The following is a 23175-nucleotide window of genomic DNA, read 5'->3' as shown; positions in this document are numbered from 1 at the left end:
ATCCCAATGTGTTTTGACACGGCGTAGATATCAAAGTCCAGGCTAGCTTGCTACCATCAATCAAAGGCATGAACCTTGTGAAATCGATATCAAGTTTAACATGCAAAGATAGGACAATGACTTGGTGACTGTAATGCTGAATTTAACTCAGTTTCTAGCCTGAGCAAGCCTGATACACTAGCAGCAGTACTGTTTGCTGCCTCATGGGAGATACAGGTTCAGTTCTCAGTCCCAGCTCTTGATCATTGGACCAACTGGAGCTAGGAACAGCTTCTGGCAACAGTTGTGAAAATGCTGAGCTAGAAACATCCTGCTTGATATTCAGCCACAGTGGTCAGTGATTGTTTTAAGCGCTGGCTCCTGCGCTTAAATTATATCCAGATATTCAGCGACATTGAATATCCAGATATAATGGGCAGTGCTGGCAGTTATCAGTAAATCACTTGGATAACTTAGGACAGGTTTTTGCTGCCCTAAGTTATCCAGCTAGTGTTGTTGCCTTGTTACAGAGATGGGATCCTCTACCACCAAAACTTTCCTAAACTGCTTCTGCCCACAATGTTTTAGTCCACCACCTCAGCTGAGATCTAGTTGCCTTAGGAGGCCCTGTCAGTAATTACACTACCAATGGCATAGCTCTCAGTATCACTGATGCATGGTGTATTCTTTCCATCTTTTCTTGATCTTCTCAGTGTTGTTCAACATGGATCTAGATGGAAAACATTGATTTAAAAAAAAGGCTACCATAGAGCCAAAAACTCATAGGTATATAAGTACAAAAGTATTGCCATACTGGGACAGACCGAAGGTCCATCAAGCCCAGCATCCTGTTTCCAACAGTGGCCAATCCAGGTTACAAGTACCTGGCAAGATCCTAAAACAGTACAATACATTTTATGCTGCTTATCCTAGAAATAAGCTTTGTAGGATAAGCAGGTACATTAGAACTAGAAAGCCTGTGAGGGAGTCAGTTGGACCATTAGGGAATACAAAACAAAGAGACTAAGAGGTCCTTTTACTAAGCCCGCGGTAAAATGTGGCCTGCGGTAGTGTAGGCGCGTATATTGGGCATGCGCCAGGCCAGTTTTTACCACATCTGCAAAAAAGAGCTTTTTTTTTTTAATGGGATGGGGAAAGGGTATGCAGTCAAACAAACTGGCGTGTGTCCAAAACTAGCCTGAGCCCTTAATGCCACCCATTGATATAGTAGTAAGGGGCTCACGTGCTACATGTGCGGTGACCGGTCCGCGTGCATCAACTGCCGATTACTGCCGGAAATGACGTGCATGGGAGAAATAAATAAATAAATAAATAAATAAATCATCCAGGCATTATGGGTGCACACCAAATCTAAAATTACCACCAGGGGGGTATTTAAAGGTGACAATATGGAGGAACTGGAAGATGTAATAAGCAAAATTGAAAAGTTAAAGAGCAGCAAATCACCTAGACTGGATGGTATATGCCCCTAGGTACTGAAAGAACTCAAAATGAAATTACAGATCTATTATTTTGGTAACATGCAATCTGTCATTAAAATCATTCATAGTACCTGAACACTGGAACATTTGCCAATGTAGCAACAACTTTTGAAAAGGTTTCCAGGTTCATCTGGGAAACTGCATACTAGTAAGCCTGATATCAATGTTGGGCAAAATGGTAGAAACCATTATAAAGAACAAAATTATTGAACACATTAGCAAGCATGGCATAATGGGACAGAGTCAACATGGATTCAGACAAGAGAGAACTTGCCTCACCAGTCAGCTACAGTTTTTGAAGTTGTGAATAAACATGTAGATAAAGGTGAGCCATTTGATTTAGTGTATTTAGATTTTCAGAAAGCTTTTGACAAAGTCCCTCATGAGGGACTCCTGAGAAATTAAATAGCCATGGGGTAGGAGACAATGTTGTGGACTGGGGAACTGGTTAAAAGATAGAAAACAGAGAAGGTTAAATGGCCAGTGCTCTAAATAGAGAAAGGTGGAGTGCTGCAAGAATCTGCACTGGGACCACTGCTTTTTAATATATTTATAAATGATCTGGAAATGGGACTGATGAGTGAAGTGACAAAATGTAAAGATGGAGCAAAATTATTCAAAGTTTTAAAAATTATTCTCATATGAGGAAAGACTAGAGGTTAGGGCTCTTCAGCTATAACAGCGTTTCCCAAACTGTGCGCCGCAGCAAACTCAGAGGGGTGCCGTGACGGACAGTTGTATATCGAGGGAGGGGCGGACAGGGCTGGCAGCGGGGCAGTGTAGAGGCCGCTGTGGGGGCAGGAAAGAATCCTATTTTTTCCTGCCCTCTGTCTCCCTTTTCTCTTCTGTGCTGCACAGGGGTGGGGGGGAGCGGCATCCACATTGTCATTCTTTATTGTTGGTAGCATTTTTTATTTAATCTCACATATTTTCAAACATGCTGGCTTGTGCAGCATACGGATGTACACAGAGGAAGTATAATAATGGAATAACTTTTCATAGGTAGAGTAGTAATTTATTATAAATCGTAATCAGTGTGTCATTTGGAGAGGCTGGTTATAGAGACACCCTAGCACTGTTATATTTGTACAGAGAAAAAGAGACCTGTGTGGCCGGCGGGGGGGGGGGGGGGGGGGGGGGAGGGGGGCGTGCCGTGAAAAATTGTTTGCACATGAAGGGTGCCGTGAACTGAAAAAAGTTTGGGAAACACTGAGCTATAATATCCTAAGTGGAGTGAAATGGATATACGTGAATCAATTGTTTACTCTTAAAAAAAAAAAAAAAAGTACAAAGATTAGAGGGCACTCCATGAAGTTGCACAGTAGCACATTTAAAACCAAATAGGAGAAAATATATTTTTTTCAATCACAGTTAAGCTCTGGAACTCATTGCCACAGCAAGTGGCAAAAGCAGTAAACATAACTGGGTTTAAAAAAAAAGATTTAAACACATTTCTGAAGGAAAAATCCATGAACCATTATTAAGTCAGACCTAAGGAAAGCTACTGCTTACCCCTGGGGTTAAGAAGCATCGAATCTTGCTAAGTTTGGAGACTCTACTGGTTACTCATGACCTGGATTGCCTACTGATGGGAACAGGATACGTAATTAAAGACGTAATTTGTGAACTCATGATTGGCTGATCTGACCTTGAGTTCTTTTAAATGAGGTAGACGCCTTATGTAAATTAAACCCACAAGCAGGAAGAAGCAGCGAGTCAGAAATAAGGTAAATGCCGCTATGCAATGCTCACAATATCTTCCATAATTAAAGTTAGGTTACTGTTTATGTTATATTTTGTATTGCTTTATCAATGGACATCATTACTTTCTTCAACTCTTCTGGGTTTCAATAACAATTCTCTTTGATTGTATTTTGCCCTGGTGTATGTCCACTGCACTAGCCATTAGGCTGCCCCTCTGTTCTGCATGGATATCTGTGTGGCCACTTTCTAAGAATGCTGCTATACAGATGTCCATGATCCTTGTTTATCTACACTTGATTGGCACTTGTTATGCTGTATTATTGTAAGCCACATTGAGTCTGCAAATAGGTGGGAAAATGTGGGATACAAATGCAACAAATAAATAAATAAGGTAGATTGCCAGGCCTTTCTTCCATGTAGATAGTACTAGTGAAGCTCAATCTTTTTAAAATATTTATTTATTAATTTCAAAATAATTCACAAGAAACAATCTTGTACAGAAAGAATAATGTCACCTGTTATAACTCAAAAATTTCACAAATAACTAAATTTTCTCAAATGACATATATATCTAAAGTCCACAATAAAGGCAAGACACAATTCAAAGTTATAATACTTAATACCAGGAAAATAGTAGGGGTATACCACCCGTGCTTATAATTCTTACGGAGTAGATATCAGAGGGTTTACTAACGGTGAGGATATAGCCGGGCCTTGTTTAGAGTCCAAAAAGGTCTGCAAATGTTCACTCTCATAGAAAACATATTTAACAGATTGCAATTTTATCATGCATTTACAAGGGAAATTTAACCAGAAGATTCCTCCTAATTGGAGGACACGAGTACGCAATTTCAAAAAGGATTGACGCCTTTTCTGTGTCTGCTTAGATACATCTGGAAATATCTTAACTTTACAATTAAGAAACATATCATCTCGGTGAGAAAAAAAGGTCTTTAAAATCCAATCTCGATCAGGCTGTAACAAAAAGTCCACTATCAAGGTAGCTGCTTCTACGCCTAATAGTTCATTTTCTATTGTTTGAGAAAGGTTTAAATTTAACTCCTCAAATGGTATTTCGGATCCTGCTGTTAACACTTGATCTGTAGATTGCTTAGTATAAGGCGCTAAATAGTAAATCCTTGAGATCGGCGGATATAATTGATCAGATATTTTCAAAACTTCTGTGAGGTATCTCTTAAAGGTTAACAATGGGGCCACTGATGGCACTTTAGGAAAATTTATAAGTCTTAGAGTTTTCATCAGTTGTTTATTTTCTAAATTTTCTATTTTTCTTTGCAAAAGTAAATTTTCTTTCATTAGTGCCACTTGGCCATCTCTAATCTGGTCAGTTTCTGTTTTAATAGACTGTTCAAACACTTTAGTTTGTTGAATTTGTTTTTCCATTACTTCAATTTTATCAGAAAAGGTTTGAATAGGCTTTAAAGCAGAGGAAATTTTTTGAGTAAAAGAGTTTTCCAGACTCACCAGGGCGTCCCATATGTTTCCCAAGGTAATTACTTCTGGCTTTTCTGTCGTTAGAACCTTTGTTTGTAGCAGATTCACTTCCCGAATCTCTCCCCTAGGCTCAGGCTCTCTCCCCTCCGTTGCAATTCCTTCACCTCCTGTGGCATTCACAGCGTCACATTCCTGCGGCGTTGGTCTCGGTACTCTACTGCTAATGTCTGCCCCTGCTCCCAGATCAGTTTCCCCCACTTCGGGTCTTAACGATCTGGGACAGCCACTTTGCAGCGTTGCCGGCATCACATGAGGACTCCGCATTTCAAGGCTCAATGTGATGTCTCCTTCTAGCGGGGAGAGCGGTTCACCTCTCACCGTCCCTCCCTGCAGTGAAGCGTTCTACCCTGTTCCTCCTGCTCGGGTGGTGAAGCGATCCATCGGACCCAGATGAGGTTGCACTGAAGGTGCTGGGGAAACCCTCTGTCTGCCCCTTCTTTTAGGCATAAATTTCAATAAGGAAGTTGAGGTAAGCAGGAAAAAGAAAGTGAGTCAGTGGAGCTGCTTCTCTCACCTCCTATTCAGATGCCATCTTGCCCTTCATGAAGCTCAAATTTGAAAGCTACGGCTTTCATACTTCAGACACATCATGCCAAGAGGAAGATCACTAGAGAAAGACATCATGCTTGGCAAGGGTGAAGGTCAATGCCAAAGAGGAAGACTGGCAATGCAACAGATTGATACAATAACATCAGCTATCAATGCCACTCTATCAATGATTAGCTGCTTGACTGAATACTGAACATGGCTCCAGACAACTAGCCATAGAGCTGCCATGAATTAACACCCACTCAAAGGCACTTAACAACAACAAGTTATGTGGATAGTTAACCAAATACTGGCACTGAATATTGAAGGTCTCTGGGTAACACCTAGCTTCACCAAGGCTCCACCCTGGCACCCTGCAGAGAAGTTCAGTAGCATTATCTAGATAATGCCATTAAAAATCAGGGTATGGTCCTGGTCAACGTTACTTATCATATTTGGGTAAAAGTGCCACTAAGTATTGGGCCCATCATTTTACAAAAAAAATGCTTGCCCTGCAAAACAACAAATGAGCCCTGACAAAGCAAAGAGATCCAGGCAAGGGAGGTTCTAATTCAGCACAGTCTATGAGAGGTAATATACCTGAAATGTGAAGTTGAGGGGTTGAAAATGACATTCCAGATCCTCCAGCTGAACAAAGCGAGTGGCTTCCACTGATTCACCATAATCAAAAGAAGTCGGAGTCACAGACCTGCAAAAAGCAGATAACAGCCAAACCATGTCAGTCTTAGATTTTCCCATTCAGAAACCAAATCCTCTTTTATAGATCTCCCTAGTCCTCAAGCCATTTCAGTCTGTGCCATCGTGCAGCTACACTCTTGTTTCCTTGAAGTTTGGCATCTGTACCTTCGGTGCACTTTCCACAGAATGCTGAACAGGTATTTGGAAGAAAGCTGTTAACTGTTATCAATACACGGTATGGCAACTGTCCTTCCTCTGCCCATTTGGTACAAAATTGCAGTTACAACAACTGCTGCAAAATCTAACATAAGCATGGCAACCAGCTGCCAGTAGTTTACAGTTGGTATTTGCTATCAGGGGCGTAGCCAGACACCAAAGTTTGGGTGGGCCTGGGCCCAAGATGGGTGGGCAGAAGAACCCTGCCTCATCCCACAGATGATGTGGTCTCTCCTTTCACCTGCATGCCATATGGTCTCTCAAATATCCTCCCTCTCCTGAATACCTTTTAAATAGCAGATTTTCACCGGCAACGCGCAGCAACTAATACATTCTGCTGATGTTGGCTCCATACCCTTCCCTCTGATGCAACTTCCTGTTTCTGCCTAGGCAAGAATACATCAGAGCAAAGGCTATGGGGCCGGTGTGAGCAGTATGCATCAGTCACTGCTCACTGCAGGTGAAGATCTGCTATTTACAAGGTATGCAGGAGGGACAGTTGTTTCGAGTTTTCGGCTGGTGGGGCTTGGGGATCCCTGCCAACCACATTATAGCCATGCTAGTACTGGGTGGGCCTGAGCCCAAAGTGGGTAGGCCTGGGCCCACCCTTGGCTACGCCACTGTTTGCTATTCTGCCTTTTATTTACAAAAAAACAACAAAGTAGATTACAATTCAATAACAGTACCCCTCCACCTACCATTTGCAAGAACTGCCACAACTGCTGCTTTTCTTCTTTTCTCCTTCCTGCCCACCTCCCACTGCAGCCATTATTCCCTCATTCTCTTCCCTCTCTCTCTCTCATCCTCATCCCACAACCTGTACTTCCATTTCTTCTCTCATATGGTTGCAAGGAAATTTGAAATAAAAGCCAAGACCAACTGGGGGTCTATGGCACTGTACCAGAAACTAATCAGTCTACTGTAGATGGACCTTACTGTCCTTCTCTGGTGTCTATGATAAACCTGTCCCTTCCTTCTGCCTATTTAATCCATCAGAAAAAAAAGCATGGTTATCAGGGATTTGTTCAGCATATATGCTTTATGGAAAAAGGTTTGTGATGGAATTACAGCAGAGGATGTAAAAATAAAAAATGTTAGATAAACCACAGTTTGCTTTCACAGCCTGGGAATTCAAGGCAAGATGAAAGCTGACTTTTGGCCTGCCCACTAATATGTAAACAAGAAAAGAATGCAGCTTTCCACTGGGATGAGATTGTGCTTCTGCTCTGCAGTGACTGGGCCAGTTACCCTTTGATCGATGTGTCCACTTCATGCATCAGCGGTACAGTCAGAGTGAGGGTGTTGTCGTGCAGAGATTCAGCGCGTTCAAGGTTCCCGCTGTGGGAAAGGAAAAATAAGTTTATTAAACACAGCGATTTAACTGACCCTCTGGTGTGCATGCAAGTACACATTGCAAATGAATATCAGACTACAGTTTAGATTGGCTGCCATTCAGATCAACAATGTGAACAGCTGTAACTGGAAAATACTCATCAGCATGACCAAGACAGATCTGTCATTTTGCAGTATCACAATCTGTAGCACCCCAAGTCCTCCTAACATTCCACATAACGGCATCTCAACTTCTGACAACTGGGCACAGTTTACTCGGCTTCAAAGATCCAACTATAAATTCTAATGATAAGATTATGGTGATAATTCCAGGGAGTGCCTATTCTATAACGATATCTGGGCTCCCCAATTTAGTTACAGAATACTGTAATTGCGTGCCTAAATATAGAGGCACCCAGTTATTAAACGGAAGTGCCCTACGGAAACAGAGTCTAAAAGAGCAAAAAAGTAGGGAAGAGCCAATGGACTTCCAATAAAAAAGGATGTTACTTCTGTGGGACAGCACTTTATAAAGCCAGAACACTGTACCAATGATTTTATGGTGAGAATACTGAAAGGAAACTTTAAAACAATACAGGAACGCAAGACCTTTGAAGTCAAAATGATTAAATATTCTGACACCCACCAGACAGGACTTAACAAAGATCTGGGTTTTCTAGCCCATTATAAACCATGAAATGTCACTGCTTTGTCACCCTCTGATCACCATGCATATCTCCCTGTCCCCTCATCTTCTCAGCCCTCTCTGTTTCTCATCTAGCCCATCCCTCCCTCATCCCTTCAGACTGTCACTGAAATACTTTGTTGTTTCACTTATATAAGCTGTTACTTATCAAAATTTGTTTATTTCTGATCTGAAGAAGAAGGGCTATCTTTGAAAGCTAATCTAAAAATGTATTAAGTTAATCCAATAAAAAAGGTATCATCTTATTTTCTTTTCTGTTTTATTTTTATTCTATTTCTATTGATTACCTTTAAAAGTGGACTAACATGGCTACCACATCTCTCTACTCAATAAAAAAGGAAAAACCCAAAGGTTAAAAGGAATGCCACCATCAACCCCCCCCCCCCCCCCCCCACCACCACCTCAAATTTTAGACAAATGAGTTGCAGTCCTTTTTTTTAAAACTATGAATCTCTATTTTACTACATTACTAATGCACGACCTCTTACCCAGTCTACAGTCAATCAAGTAATCCTACTCAAAGTAAATCTACACAAATGCAGCACAAATACATACCTCTTAAGATCTTACCTCTGAGCAGTGGCGAGAAACTCAAGAATCTCATCTTCCCCCGATAAATGGCTGGTATCAAAGATAACACTAAAATTATACTGTAAAAGATGTAAAAGTAATCCGTTATTCTTTGGCTGGTATTACAATAAACATTTTATACAAAAAGGCTATTTGTCTTTTGACCTTCTCAGTGCCTATTTCTGGAAATTCTGTTGGGCCTAATATTCAAAGGATTTATGCTCCTAACTTAGGGGTCCTTTTACTAAACAGTGTTAAAGGCCTTATGCGTGCTAAGCATATGGGAAAACGCTTAATGCAGAATGTGTTAAAGCACTTTGCAGTAATTTTGCATTTTCTGCACCCTAAGGACTAAATTTTATAAATGGCACTTAAGGTTAGGCACCGTTTATAGAATAGTGCTTGGCGCCAGGAACTGTGACTACATTTAGGCGTGATCATATACACCAACAAAATCTCAGTGTAAATCCCTGTGCATAAATTTGAAGCGGACCCCCATTATTCTATAACAATGCGCATAAATTAAATGAACACCCCCAATCCACCCATGACCTTTCCATGACCACACCCCCTTTTTAGACCCATTTGTAAAATCTACACGCAGATCCTGCGCCTAAATTTATGCACGTAAGTTTTAATTAAATTTAATTAGCACCAATAATTGCATGTTAATCTCAATTATTGGTGCTTTTGGCTCATTCCAAATTTACACACGTGATTTTTTAGCAACTTTTATGGAATTCGGTGGTAAGCGTAAATATTTTTTTTCAATTATCTTTTGGAAGGAGGTGTGCCCTGGGTGGGGAATGGCATGTCTGCATTAACTAGCTAGCTTGTTTCAATCAGTGTGCATTAACTGGTTGAAGCAGAGTAACACAGAAGCACATATCATCTCCTAAATAGGAGGCAATATGTACTCCTGAGTTGTTGTTGTTTTTTTTTTTAAAAGGTCTTGCACGCTAATGGGGACCTATAGACATGCTAAAAATGGGCTTAGCGTGTGGGAAAGTCCCACTCTCCAGATCCAGCTCTGGTCACTCTGTCAAAGAAACTGAACATATTTGTCCAACATCTCTAAAAATTTCCAACTTGCAATTTCAACTGTCAGAAATATTGTTAAAAAATGGAGGAAACGGAAGAGAAAGTGAAGCCATCAGGCCAAATGGAAGCTTAAACCCATGACTCCTCACCTAATCTGGGAAATCTAAATCCATTGATCCTCTCCATAGCATTTTTGTGCAGGAAAACGAGTGAGCTGACCATTTAAGGCAGTGCTTTGCAATAATTGATGGCTTCTAAGAAGAAACTGGCAGACCTTCAGGAATTTGCCTACCAAGGTGGATCTCAGCCATGCAATGAGCCAGAAAGCACAGTGGCCAGTACCACTGAGAATACTGTTAAACCAGCTGAGAACCAAGCCACTGAACGAGTAGAACTTACTACTTTTAACTTTGAAGAACTTCGGGGGGGGGGGGGGGGGTTGGTTCCTAGAAATTAAGGTAGAAATATCTACCACCAGAGCAGATCTTGCAGCACTGATTTCTGAACTGCAAGCCGACATGGCTAATCTAGGCAAGTGCTTCGAGGAAACAGAGGTGCAGCTTGAAGATCAGGCTGTGCAAACTACCAAATTGGATTGAAGATTTGCGGACCTGGTAAAACAACAGCAAGAGCTCTCTGAAAGGGGACCTTGAAAACAGGAATAGGAGGAATAATCTCCGCATCAGAGGTCTCCCTGAAACCATGGAGTTTGTGGACTGTGTAGCAGATGTTCAAAAGAAATTGGTGGTGCTCTTGGAAAAAGCTGGATCACTCTTAAAGCCACAGATATCAAGAAAGATACAGCGCACACAGCGCTGGCCCAGCAGCATGCCAATAACTCTAGGCACATTGTGGTATGCTTTCATCACTATACCTGGAGAGAAAAAAAATCGGCTGGTGGGCTACAGAAGACGCCACATGGAGTTCTGCAATATATCAACTTCATCCCTCACTGCAAATATCCAGTGGTGTCAAGTGAAACCAGTACTCTTTAGTCCTTGCATTTGTTAATGAGCGTACATGTTAAATGCACCACTCTGGTATTTGAACTACTGGGTATAAGTAGTTGCACTTCACTCCTTGTTCACTCATGTTAAGTCCTTGCACTACTATTATGAGATGACAGATGGCTGTTTTTGCATTATTTGCTATTAATCCCAGAGCAGTGAGGACCTTCCTCTCACTCTTACCTGTTCTTGACAGAATTGGGGTGGACCTACTTGATAAGGGGGAGGAGGAGAGAGTATGGGTGGGTTATGTTGCATGAGTGTAGTTGATGAATATAGGGCTCTGTTTACCAAGGTGCGCTAGCGTTTTTAGCGCGTGCACAAAATTAGTGCGCACTAACTGTGTAGACGCCCATATGAATATTGTGGGCACCTACACAGTTAGCGCCTACACCTACACAGTTAGTAATGGTTAGAAGGTGCTAAAAACACTAACACGCCTCTAGCACGGCTTAGTAAATGGGGCCCATACGGGCTCATTTTCAAAGCACTTAGCCTCCCAAAGTTCCATAGAAACCTATGGAACTTAGCCTCCCAAAGTGCTTTGAAAATATGCCGTGTCCTATATGATATATGTTATAAGAATGTGAGTGATTACGGTTGATTTAAAAGTAATTACAATGAATGTTAATGGTTTGAACTCCCTATAAAAAGAAAATGTCTCTTCAGGGACGTGCAGAGGTTCTCAGCTTCAGGCTTTCTGATACAAGAAACTCACCTGAAACGGAGAGCCAAAGGTCTTCTTAGAGTTAAAAATGATCCTACTTGCATTTTAGCTTCTCACCCCTATAAAAAGGTTCATGGAGTGGGAATTCTGATATCTAAGGACATTCCAGTTAAAGTCTTTGACACAATAAGAGATCCCACAGGCCGGTATGTACATATCCAAGGGTGTAGACATAATATTGTTTCAGTATATGCATCGAATAAAGGTCAGCAGGATTTTTGTGAATCACTGGAAAAACTCTTGCTAAAGTTAGACAAAGGCAGTTGGATTATAGGCAGAGATTTTAATATAACCCCTTTTCCACCCTTAGACAGCACATCAGGCACGTAGTATCAAAGGACTTACCACATAGCCTTTAAGTCTCTGATAAAGAGATTGGGAGTGGTGGACATGAGGAGATAATTAAACAGAGGCCACCCCATAAGTCTCATTCTAGGATAGACTATTTATTTTGTAATAAAAATCTAGTATCTAGTGTTAAACAGTCAGAAATTCAGACTATCTGCTGGTCTGACCATGCCCCAGTTTGGACAGCATATAAAACAGGACTCCCGGATGTCAAACTTCGATTCTGGAAACAATGAGAGCATGCTTGATGAGGGGGAGGTTTTGGGGGATTTATACAAGTTGATTCCTGAGTATTTTGAGCTGAATGCTACTCTAGAAATCCATTAAGCATCTTGTAAGATGGCTTTAAGGCAGAGGTTTTCAACCTTTTTCATCTCATAGCACACTAACAAGGTGATAAATTGCACACACACACATTCTCTCTCTCACACAGGAAGAAAAATCCATAAAGTAACTTTTGGACAAAGCACAAAAGAATGAAGGAGAGCTCTTTTACTTGCTATATTGCTACACCAACAGCAGATTCAATGTGTAAATTAGACAAATAAATATTAAAATGTGTATTTGCAAACTTATTGTATCAGAACTAGCTCAGAATTTGATTCATTTGCTATAAAGTGCACTTCCACTAAAATCTTCCAAATTCAAATATGAAAGAGGAACATCAATCTAAAGTGCATGGGTGCTGTGTGCATTACAGAAATAAGCTCAAAACAACTAGTTCCAAGATACAAGTACCTGAGCTGGTGGGGATCCTCAAGCTCACTAGTTGAAGATGTCCCTGACACTGGTATTCTACGCATGCATGAAAATTGAGCATACACAGAGTACTGGTGTTGGCGGCTCAGGAAGCAGCTGCTGAGCTTCTGGGTGCCTTTGGGGACATCTTCAGCTGGCGGGGCTTGGGGATCCCTGCCAGCCACCGCAGCAGCCACTGTGAGTCCCATGGCACACCTGTAGATAATCTGCGGCACACTGGTTGAAAATCGCTGATTTATGGCCTATATCAGGGGTCATCTTATAAAGTGGTCCAACAGATTGAAAAGAAAGAAGAAAGTTAACTATGTAAGGAGATTCAGGCTTGTGCACAGCAGTTGCTTAGAAATCCAACTCCTCAGGTTTCCTTGTGCCTGAATACCCTGAGAGACCAATTAAAAAAAACTTTTGGGCTGGGAAAAACAATTATGACTTACAACTAGCAAACCAGAGATATTTTAAGAAAGGTAATAAGGCCAGCAATCTGTTGGTCCATCAGCTCAAAGCTATTCAACTGCAGTCCCAGATTGTATCTATAAAAGAAGGAGGGAACTTGATGATAGAGCCAGGTCAAATGAGAGACTGCTTTGTGTGCTTTTATCAGAAGCTACACATCAGAGATTACTGCTACCCCGAATGAGATTGATGATTGATAAGTATTTAACTCAACTGGATTCATCTCAGTTGGGGGAGGAAGCTTCTATACCAATGGACAGAGAAAATCAGCTAGATGAGGTCAAGAAAGCTATCACGTCATTAAAACTGGGTAAATCTCCAGGGCTAGAGAGCTTGACTTCCAGATTGTACAAAAACTTTAGGGGTCACTTAGTTCCAATACTTGTTTAACTTGGTATTATGGGGTGGATCCCCTCCCCCCACAATGTTAGAGGTAGGGGTGATGGTACTTCCAATACCAGAAAAAGATCCCACTGTTTGTGGCTCTTACAGGCCGATTTCACTGTTGAACCTGGATGTCAAAAACTCTTGGCCAAAGTGTTAGATAATAGATTGAATGATCACATGCCCTTTCTAGTTCAAAAGGATCAATCAGGTTTCATCCCAGGGCAGACAACTGGAGATGTGAGAAGGACTTTGATCCTGATATGGTTTGCACAAACACAGTCATTGCCCATGACACTCTTAGCTATTGATGCTGAGAGAAAGCTTTTGATAGGGTGGAGTGGGTATTTATGCATCATTTAATGTTCTGGATGCTCATCTGAAGAGGGTTCAGAAAACAATGTTCTCTTTTATCTGGCGTAGGTGTCCACGAAGGCTTTCTGCTCCAGTAATGTACAAGAGGTCAACTAAAGAAGGGGTGGGGGTTCCAGCACTTGGGAAATATTTTGGGGCAGCCAACTGCATGTGATTCTTGATTGGTATGTATTAACACCTAAGGCATGGGTACACATAGAAAGAGTAACTATGGAGAACAACATTTTATGTTTAAATCTCTTTATTAACTCACAATGTACACTCATAATACTTTAACCAATGCAATCAGTTATTACCAATTTGTCAAAATTATTCTCACTTCTTTTCTCTTTTCTTCAGTTTATCTCCCTTCCTTCCCCCCCCCCCCCCCCAATCAGCTCTCTTTCTTTACAGTTCCTATTGATTTAAAAGTGAACATTGTTATAAGACAAGCATCTTCCTGTTTCAGTGATAATAATAAACACATACAACAACGTAACATTGATCCACTGCTAATTATTCCATCATCAAGTCTCCTGTTTCTTCCCATTGCCCTCCCACTGCCCTCCCCCCTACCTATCCCCTTTCATTCCCTCCCCCAACTTCTCCCGTAACCTTTCCCTCAATGTCCTTGTAATTATCAGTCGGGTAGTCTTATAGATTCAATAAGTGACTTCTGGCTGCGGGAGTCATAGTGTTCCAAAAAGGTGACCACACCAATTGCAATTCCTCTCCTGCATCCGAGTCCATGTCTTTTATTCCAATGCGTTCCAAGCGTAACATCCTCATCATTGTTGTCCGCCACTGCGATAACGTGGGGTATTTGTTTGTCAACCATTCCTGCAATATAACTTGTCGTGCCACAATGATTGCTTTATTGATAAACATTTTATATCCTTTTGGAATTGGGTGTCCCAAATCTGGCTGTCCAAAGAGTAGTGCCGGTTCGCATTTCCATCTGTTCTTCCATAGTTTGGAAATATATTGCACCACGGTTTCCCAAAACTTGAATATGCCTTCACACGACCAAAACATGTGGCCTAAAGTTGCCCCACCGCCTCCACATTTTGGGCATGCTCCCCAAGGGGAGAGCCCCATATGAAAGGCCCGTCTTGGTGGAATATAGAGCCGAAGTGCAAATTTATATTGTTGCTCCCAGTGTATTGGCCAGGCCGATCTGCTTCTGATAGACAAAATGTATGATTTAATGGTCTCCGATGATATGGTTAAAGTTAAGTCTTGTTGCCAGGAGTTGACTAGTTTACCATAGTCCAGTTCTGGCATTGTGTCCCTTATGTGTCTGTGGTGAAATGAAAGGGGCACTTTGTCCTGAGCCCCCAATGTAAAGGCTGTTGACAGTTCTTTCTGAACATCCTCTGCCAGATCTTCCCAGGGCAAGGATGATACATAGTGATGTAGTTGTCCATAATAAAATGCATCTCTGTCCGGCAGGGCAAATTCTGCCTGCAAGTCTGAGAATGGTTTCATTCTGCCCTCTTCTGTAACTACCTGTAATATATATTTTATGCCTTTCTCATCCCATCTGCGAAAGACTGAGTACATTTGCCCTGGAGGAAATGCTACGTTACCACAAATCGGTAAGTATGGAGTGTTTTTTGTAGAGAATTTGTGCATTTTACATATCCACCTCCACGCCGCCCTGGCTACCTGTATTATCTGAGTTGATTTCAATAAATTTGGTATTCTTGCCCCCGTAACATGCAAGTAGTTACTAAAGTGAACCCCTGATGTCAATCTCTGTTCTAGTTCTGTGTTAGAGTATTCTTGTGTTTTCCGAAACCAGTCGTTTACATGTCTCATGCCACAAGCCACATTTAGCCATCTAAGATTAAGGAGCCCCAGCCCCCCATATTCCACTGGGATCTGAAGTGTTTCTATGGGAAGCCGTGCTCTTTTCCCCCTCCATAGAAAACGTTGGAGCATAGCATTTAATTGTCTTTCATCTGTCTTTTTCAAATACAATGGTAATGTTTGCAATACATATAACCACTGGGGTATTACCATCGTATTATACAGTGCAATTCTTCCCCCCAATGAGAGAGGCAAGGGAGTCCAAGCCCGCAATCTCCCCTCCGTTCCTCTAATAAGCCTACGGACATTAGATTCGTACAAAGTAGTAAGATCAGAGGGAATATACACTCCTAAATATTTGAGCTCTCTATGTGCCAACTGTAATGGTAATCTGTGTTCGGTAAGAGTTCTAGTTTTCGGCCCTAAGACGAGGACCGTCGATTTGCCCTTATTTAGTTTAAAACCTGACAGCTGGCCATATTGGCCTATGCTGTCTAATAATTTGTCCAGGGAGTGATCTGGATTAGTCAGAGTTAGTAATAAGTCATCAGCATACGCCAAGGCTTTTATTTCCTGGCCTGTTATTGGAACTCCCTCTATTTCTGCAGCAAATTTTAACGTCCGGAGCAGTGGTTCCAGTGCAATTACAAATAATAGGGGGGACAAGGGACATCCCTGTCTCGTCCCTCTCCCAATGGCAAACGCCGGCTCACTTGTCCCATTCACTATCACCTTCGCTTCTGGGCCACAATATAGGGTTTCTACTGCTTTCACGAACCATCCTTGAATTCCCATATGACCCAGTGTTTGGAACAGCCAATCCCAGCGCACCTGGTCGAAAGCTTTTTCAGCATCCAAGCTGATCACCATGGCCGAGTCTCTAGCCTCCAAACACGCTGCCATTGCTACTAGAAGCTTTCTTACATTGTGGGTTGCTTGTCTGCGTCTGACGAACCCTACCTGTTCAGGCCCTATAAGGACGGGAAGCCATTGAGCCAATCTTTCTGCCAGCACTTTTGCGAGTATTTTGACATCTAAGTTAAGTAGGGAAATGGGCCTATATGAGCCTACCTCCTCAGGTGGTTTTCCCGGCTTTGGTATTAATGTAATATGTGCCGTATTCATAAATTTAGGGAAGGTTCCCTCCTGTATCACTTCCTCATAAAACTCCAATAAGGGTATCATCGCACCTGGGGGCAGCATTTTATAGTATTCCCCCGTAAAGCCATCAGGTCCTGGGGCAGAATGTTGCTTTAGGGATTTCACAACTGCTTGGATTTCTGACAATGTGAGGGGGCCGTTCAATGTTTCTAAGCCTGCTGGGGGAATCCTATCCAACCCTGCCTTGGCCAAGTATTCTGAAAGTTGAGTACCCTGCGGCCCATGCTCTACAGAATAAAGATTTGAAAAATAGTCAGTAAATAGCTGCCCTATCTCCTTCCTGCATGTTGTAATGTTACCATTATTATCTTTTAAGGCTGCCACCGTTCTAGGACCTCCCCAGTTTTTTATTACCCGCGTCAGTAAGTTCCCTGTGCGATTTCCAAATCTCTGCAATTTATATTTATAATAGAGCAAAGATCTGTTTTCCTGGTCATGCAGCAGCGTATTGAGTGCTATCTGAGCAGCCTTCAGTGTGTCTAGTGAGTCTTGATTGGGGCGTTGTATATGTGCGCGTTTCGCCTTCTTCATCTGCTCTTCAAGTAATAAAATACCTTGTGCTCTTTTCTTCCTTTTCAGGCTAGTGTATGCAATTATCTCCCCCCGTAACACTGCTTTTGAGGCTGACCAAAATAGCGTAGGTTGTATGTGTGCATGTATATCGTTATTCAAAGCATACTCTTCCCATTTGGCCTTTATATAAGCCTTAAATTTGGGGTCTGTGTATAAATATGTTGGGAACCTCCAACCTCTGCCCCCCATGTCGTCTGCCGGCATGACCAAGTCCACCCAAACCAGAGTGTGATCGGATATCTCCTCCGGACCTATAGTTGCAGTTTTTACTAGGTGGAACATTCTCCGGTCTATCAAAACATAATCTAGTCGAGACAAGGTACCATGTGCTCTAGACCTATGGGTATAATCTCTTTCCCCAGGGTGCAGTGTTCTCCAGGCGTCAATTAGCCCCAAAGTTTGGGAGAGTTTATCAAATTCTTGCATACGTTGACCTGTATAGTGGCAGGATGTGGGATTAGTGCTATCTTGTTCTGGGTCTGCGACCATGTTAAGGTCCCCCATCACCACGATCTGCTTTGGCTGGTATTCAAGACATTGGCCTATTATCATGTTATAGAATTTTGGATCACAGAGGTTAGGCCCATAAATTCCCACCAAAACAAATTCAATGCCCTGCAACCATATTTGTATTATAATATAGTTCCCTTGATCCCCTTTTGCCAACAATTTGGCCCTATATTGCAACCCCTTGCGAAATAGGACTGCTACGCCCCCTCTCCGCCCCTGTGGGGAAGCCGCATAACACTCTCCCACCCAGAGCCTTTGCAATTTGGCATGTTCTAGGTATGTAAGCCTTGTTTCCTGCAGGCATGCTATATCAGCTTTATGCCTCTTTAAAGCCGTCAATATTTTCGCCCTCTTTATGGGGGAGGTGATGCCTCCCACATTCCATGTGATTAACCTGGCTGGCATAACATATGTTGTGTATGATTTCCTAACAAACTTGTCCCATTCTTCTGTATTGACCTTCTACCCCTGTCTCCCCCAAATATATTCATTGTGTGATTTTGTGCATCTTGTCTTGGTGTGTTTTTATTCTGCTCCAACAGCCTCAGTCTTTCGCCCCTAATTTGCCTCCCTCTTACTTTCTGTAATCTTCTTATTGGAACCCTTTTATCTTTCCTTACTTGAATCCCCGACATTTCTTCTATCCCTCCCCCCCTTATCCCTTTCCCTTTCCCCCCTCTTTGCTCCCTTTGCTCCGTAGGCTTACCCACGGATTAAGACTCCCTTAGTCGGCGAGGGGCCCCCCGCTCCTTGTTGTCTCAGAGTAATACTTTACAGGCATAACATTACATACATCACCTAATATTCTTGCCCTCCGGACAGTCCATCTATGTCCCGCTGCTTAGTTTATTTTCTGACATAAATGCCCGTGATTCCACAACCGATTGAAAATGATGCCACTTTTCCTGGTGCATTATCTTCAAGTGCGCCGGGTACATGAGTGCAAATTTTATTTTATTTTTGGCCAGTTCAGAGCAAACCGGATGGAATGCTCGCCTTTGTTCTTGAACCTTCTGTGAGTAGTCTTGAAATATCATTATTTGTTGACCTTCAAAACGCAAATTGTCTCTCTTTAAACGGAATCCTCTAAGAATCTCCACTTTATGTCGAAAATTTAAAATTTTTGCCACAACTATTCTCGGGCGTTGTGAGTTCCCCATTTTCTTTCCCACTCTGTGTGCCCTTTCGATAGTCATAGTGCCCATGGAATCGGTTAGCGCCAGTTCTTTTGATAACCATGTCTCTAACCAATCAGTCAGGTTCCGCTCTGGCACTCTCTCTGGGATCCCTACGATCCTGATGTTATTGCGCCGAGAGCGGTTTTCTAAATCCTCTAGTTTTTCAGCTTGTTCTGCGAGTTGTTTTTTCAGTTGCGTAGTGTCCGGGCCCCATGCGCGGGAATCGTCTTCCAGCGCGGAGACTCTCACTTCCAAATCGCCAGTTCTCGTTTCTAGGCCGTCCAGCCCAACTTGTATAGTTTCTAACTTCTCAGACAAAGCGTCCCAACGGGGATTCAGGGCACGGATCACCGCCGCCGTTATTTGTTCTAACTGTTGATCTGTGAATATTGGGGCCGGTTGCGGCGCCACATCCGCCATCTTGTTTTCTCCGCTCGCTACCTTACCCCGTGTCTTCGCGCTGGATTTCTGCGCCATCTCGGTAGGTGATTTACCTAAATATTTTTCCATGCGGTCTGGTATTCGAATGGAGGGCTGTCCGGAGGAATTTGTTCGCCGTTTTAGGCAATTTTTATATCGTTTTGGAGCGGGTACACCCGGAGCCTCAAGCCGCTGCTGCCGCCTCGCTCACCGCATGACCGGAAGTCCTCGGAGAACAACATTTTAGCTGTGCTGGAACACTGAGAAGTTCTGAGAGAAGAGAACATTTCTCTGGTAAGTGCACACTATTTTGCTTGTGCTTTGGGAACTTAAAGATTGGGGTTTAAAGGAGGAATTGTAGGTTAGTCATAGGCAAAATAAAAATATAAAAAAACTAATTTTATCAATAATCCCCATAGTCTTTTCCCCTTAGTTTTAAAAACTTTGTACCACAGCATTAACAGATAGACTCTAGCAGGCATTGCAGGATCTAGTTTAGTATTAAGGGGGAATAAAAAGAGAGAGAGAGAGAGGGAAAAGCAAGCAGGACCTAGTTTAGTATTAAGGGGGGAATAGAGAGAAAGAGAGAGAGAAAAGCAAGCATTATTAACTAGTTGCCATAGAGGGGCATAATTGAACGAAAACGTCTATCTCCATGGGCGTTTATCTCCGAGAACGGGTCCGTGAAGGGGCGGACCGAACCGTATTTTTGAAAAAAATAGACGTCCATGTTTTATTCGACAATTTGTGAGCTGGGCGTTTTTGTTTTTCAGTGATAATGGAAAATGAAAGCGCCCAGCTCAAAAACGAATAAATCCAAGGCATTTGTTCGTGGGAGGGGCCAGGATTCGTAGTGCACTGGTCCCCCTCACATGCCAGGACACCAACCGGGCACCCTAGGGGGCACTTTTACAAAAACAAAAAAAAAAGTAAAAGAGCTCCCAGGTGCATAGCACCCTTCCCTTGTGTGTTGAGCCCCCCAAATCCCCCTCAAAACCCACTGCCCACAAGTCTACACCATTACTATAGCCCTAAGGGGTGAAGGGGGGCACCTACATGTGGGTACAGTGGGTTTGGGGGGGTTGGACGACTAAGCATTAAGCAGCACAATTGTAACAGGTAGGGGGGGATGGGCCTGGGTCCACCTGCCTGAAGTCCACTGCACCCCCTAACAACTGCTCCAGGGACCTGCATACTGCTGCCAGGGAGGTGGGTATGACATTTGAGGGTGAAAATAAAAAGTTGTGAAACATCATTTTTTGTGGTGGGAGGGGGTTAGTGACCACTGGGGGAGTCAGGGGAGGTCATCCCCGATTCCCTCTGGGGGTAATCTGGTCATTTAGGGCACTTTTTGGGGCCTTATTCGTGAAAAAACAGGGTTCAGGAAAAGTGCCCTAAATTCTAGCTACAAACGCATACTTTTTTTCCATTATCGGCGAAAGGCGCCCATCTCTCCTCGGCCGATAACCATGCCCCCGTTCCACCTTCGCCACGCCTCCAACACGCCCCCGTCAACTTTGTACGCTTCCGCGATGGAGTGCAGTTGAAAACGTCCAAAATCGGCTTTCCATTATACCGATTTATTCGTTTTTGTGAGATAAACGTCTATCTCCCGATTTGGGTCGAAATCTAGGCGTTTTTCTCTTTCAATTATAAGGTGGATAGTGAACAACCCTAGTCCCATAATTTTAAACTGACATTTTCTCTAGAAATAGGCATTTTTCCAATAGTTTTAAACTGAAACCTTTTCTAAAGGTAGAAACTTAGAACAAGAGTTTTTGGCTGTTAAAAGGCTGTTATTTTCTGTTTTTTGGCTGCTGGAGAGGTAGCACATCCAGCGAACTCAATTAGGTGTTAACTAAGGTGTGGGGAAGTAGAATATTTGCATAGGTTGCTGAGTTAGCTTCAAAGAGCCTGTTTAAAAAAGGTCCCTTAGATTCAAAACTACATAAAGAGGAAAGGTCCCACTGAACTTTCTTTCTGAGAAGTTCTGAGAGAAGAGGACATTTCTCTGGTAAGTGAACACTATTTTGCTTGTGCTTTGGGAACTTAAAGATTGGGGTTTAAAGGAGGAATTGTAGGTTAGTGATAGGCAAAATTAAAATATAAAAAAGCAAATTTTATCAACTAATTTCCATAGTTTTTTCCCTAGTTTTAAAAACTTTGTACCACAGCATTAACAGATAGACTAGCAGGTACTGCAAGACCTAGTTTAGGTATCTCTGAGACCTGGTGGAAGGAGGATAACCAGTGGGACACTGTCATACTGGGGTACAAATTATATCGTAATGATAGGGTGGATCGAATTGGTGGAAGGGTAGCATTGTATATTAAGGAGAGCCTTGAATCAAATAGATTGAAAATTCTGCAGGTAATCAATAGAAATAAAACAAAATAAAACATGGAAAAGAAAATAAGATGATACCTTTTTTATTGGACACAACTTAATACATTTCTTGATTAGCTTTCGAAGGTTGCACTGTATATTAACGAGAGGCCTGAATGAAATAGATTGAAAATTCTGCAGGAAAAAAAAGACCTATTGGAATCATTGTGGATCGAAATTCCATGTGTAAAGGGGAAAAGGATGGTGATAGGGGTGTACTACCGTCTGTCCGACCAGGATGAGCAAATGGACGCAGTCATGTTAAAGGAAATTAGTGAGGCAAATAAATTAGGCAACACAATAATAATGGGTGATTTTAATTACCTCCTTATAGACTAGGTTAATGTAACATCAGGGCATGCTAGGGAGGTAAACTTCCTCAATGAAATAAAGGACAGCTTTATGGAGCAGCTGGTACAGGAGCTGACGAGAGAAGGAAAAATTCTAGACTTAGTCATTTGTGGAGCGCATGATCTGGTACGGAAGGTAGCAGTCCGGAGACCACTTGACAATAGTGATCATAACATGATCGCCTTTGAAATTTGCTTTCAAAAAGGTAAGCATAGGAAGTCAAATATGTTAGCATTTAACTTTAAAAAAGAAAGCTATGATAAAATGAGAAAAACGGTAAAAAAAAACTTAGAGGAGCGACTGAGAGGGTAATAAACCTACAACAGATGTGGATGCTGTTCAAAAACACCGTCCTGGGGGCCAGGTCAAACATATTCCACATATCAGAAAAGGAGGACGGAAAACCAAATGACAGCCGGGGTGGTTAAAAAGTGAGGTAAAGGAGGCTATTGGAGCTAAAAAGGAATCCTTCAGAAAATGGAAGAAGGAACCAAATGAGGAAAATAAGAAGCAGCATAAGGAATGTCATGTCAGATGCAAAGTACTGATAAGAAAGGCAAAGAGGGATTTTGAAAGAAAGATAGCGTTAGAGGCGAAAACTGATAGTAAAAATTTTTTTAGATACATTAAAAGCAGGAAACCGGCAAAAGAATTGTTTGGCCCTCTGGATGACCGGGGTGTAAAAGGGGCGATCAAGGAAGACAAAGAAATAGCAGAAAGACTAAATGAGTTCTTTGCTTCGGTTTTCACTGAGGAAGATTTGGGTGGGATAACTGTGCCGGGCAGGGTATTCGTAGCTGAAGAGTCGGAAAAACTTATTGAAATATCTGTAAATTTGGAAGACGTAATGGAGCAGTTCTGCAAACTGAAGAGTAGCAAATCTCCTGGGTTGGATGGTATTCAACCTAGGGTACTGATAGAACTATAAAATGAGCAGGCGGAGCTACTGTTATTGATTTG

The 23175-nt window shown here is 42.2% G+C and overlaps 1 protein-coding gene across 1 annotated transcript in view; it reads right to left on the bottom strand.

The window, feature by feature from the left end:
* Positions 1 to 23175, bottom strand: part of ITGA9 (integrin subunit alpha 9) — a 686274-nt gene that overhangs the window by 139965 nt on the left and 523134 nt on the right. The window contains exons 20-22 of the mRNA XM_030205631.1: positions 8752 to 8831; positions 7392 to 7481; positions 5829 to 5937 (exon numbers count right to left, since the gene is read on the bottom strand). Coding sequence (XP_030061491.1) covers positions 5829 to 5937; positions 7392 to 7481; positions 8752 to 8831 — 279 coding nt within the window. The remainder of the gene's footprint in view (positions 1 to 5828; positions 5938 to 7391; positions 7482 to 8751; positions 8832 to 23175) is intronic.

This window comes from Microcaecilia unicolor, chromosome 1, assembly GCF_901765095.1.
Source record: "Microcaecilia unicolor chromosome 1, aMicUni1.1, whole genome shotgun sequence".
NCBI classification, from domain to species: Eukaryota; Metazoa; Chordata; class Amphibia; order Gymnophiona; family Siphonopidae; genus Microcaecilia; species Microcaecilia unicolor.
This window is presented reverse-complemented; position numbering and strand designations above follow the sequence as displayed.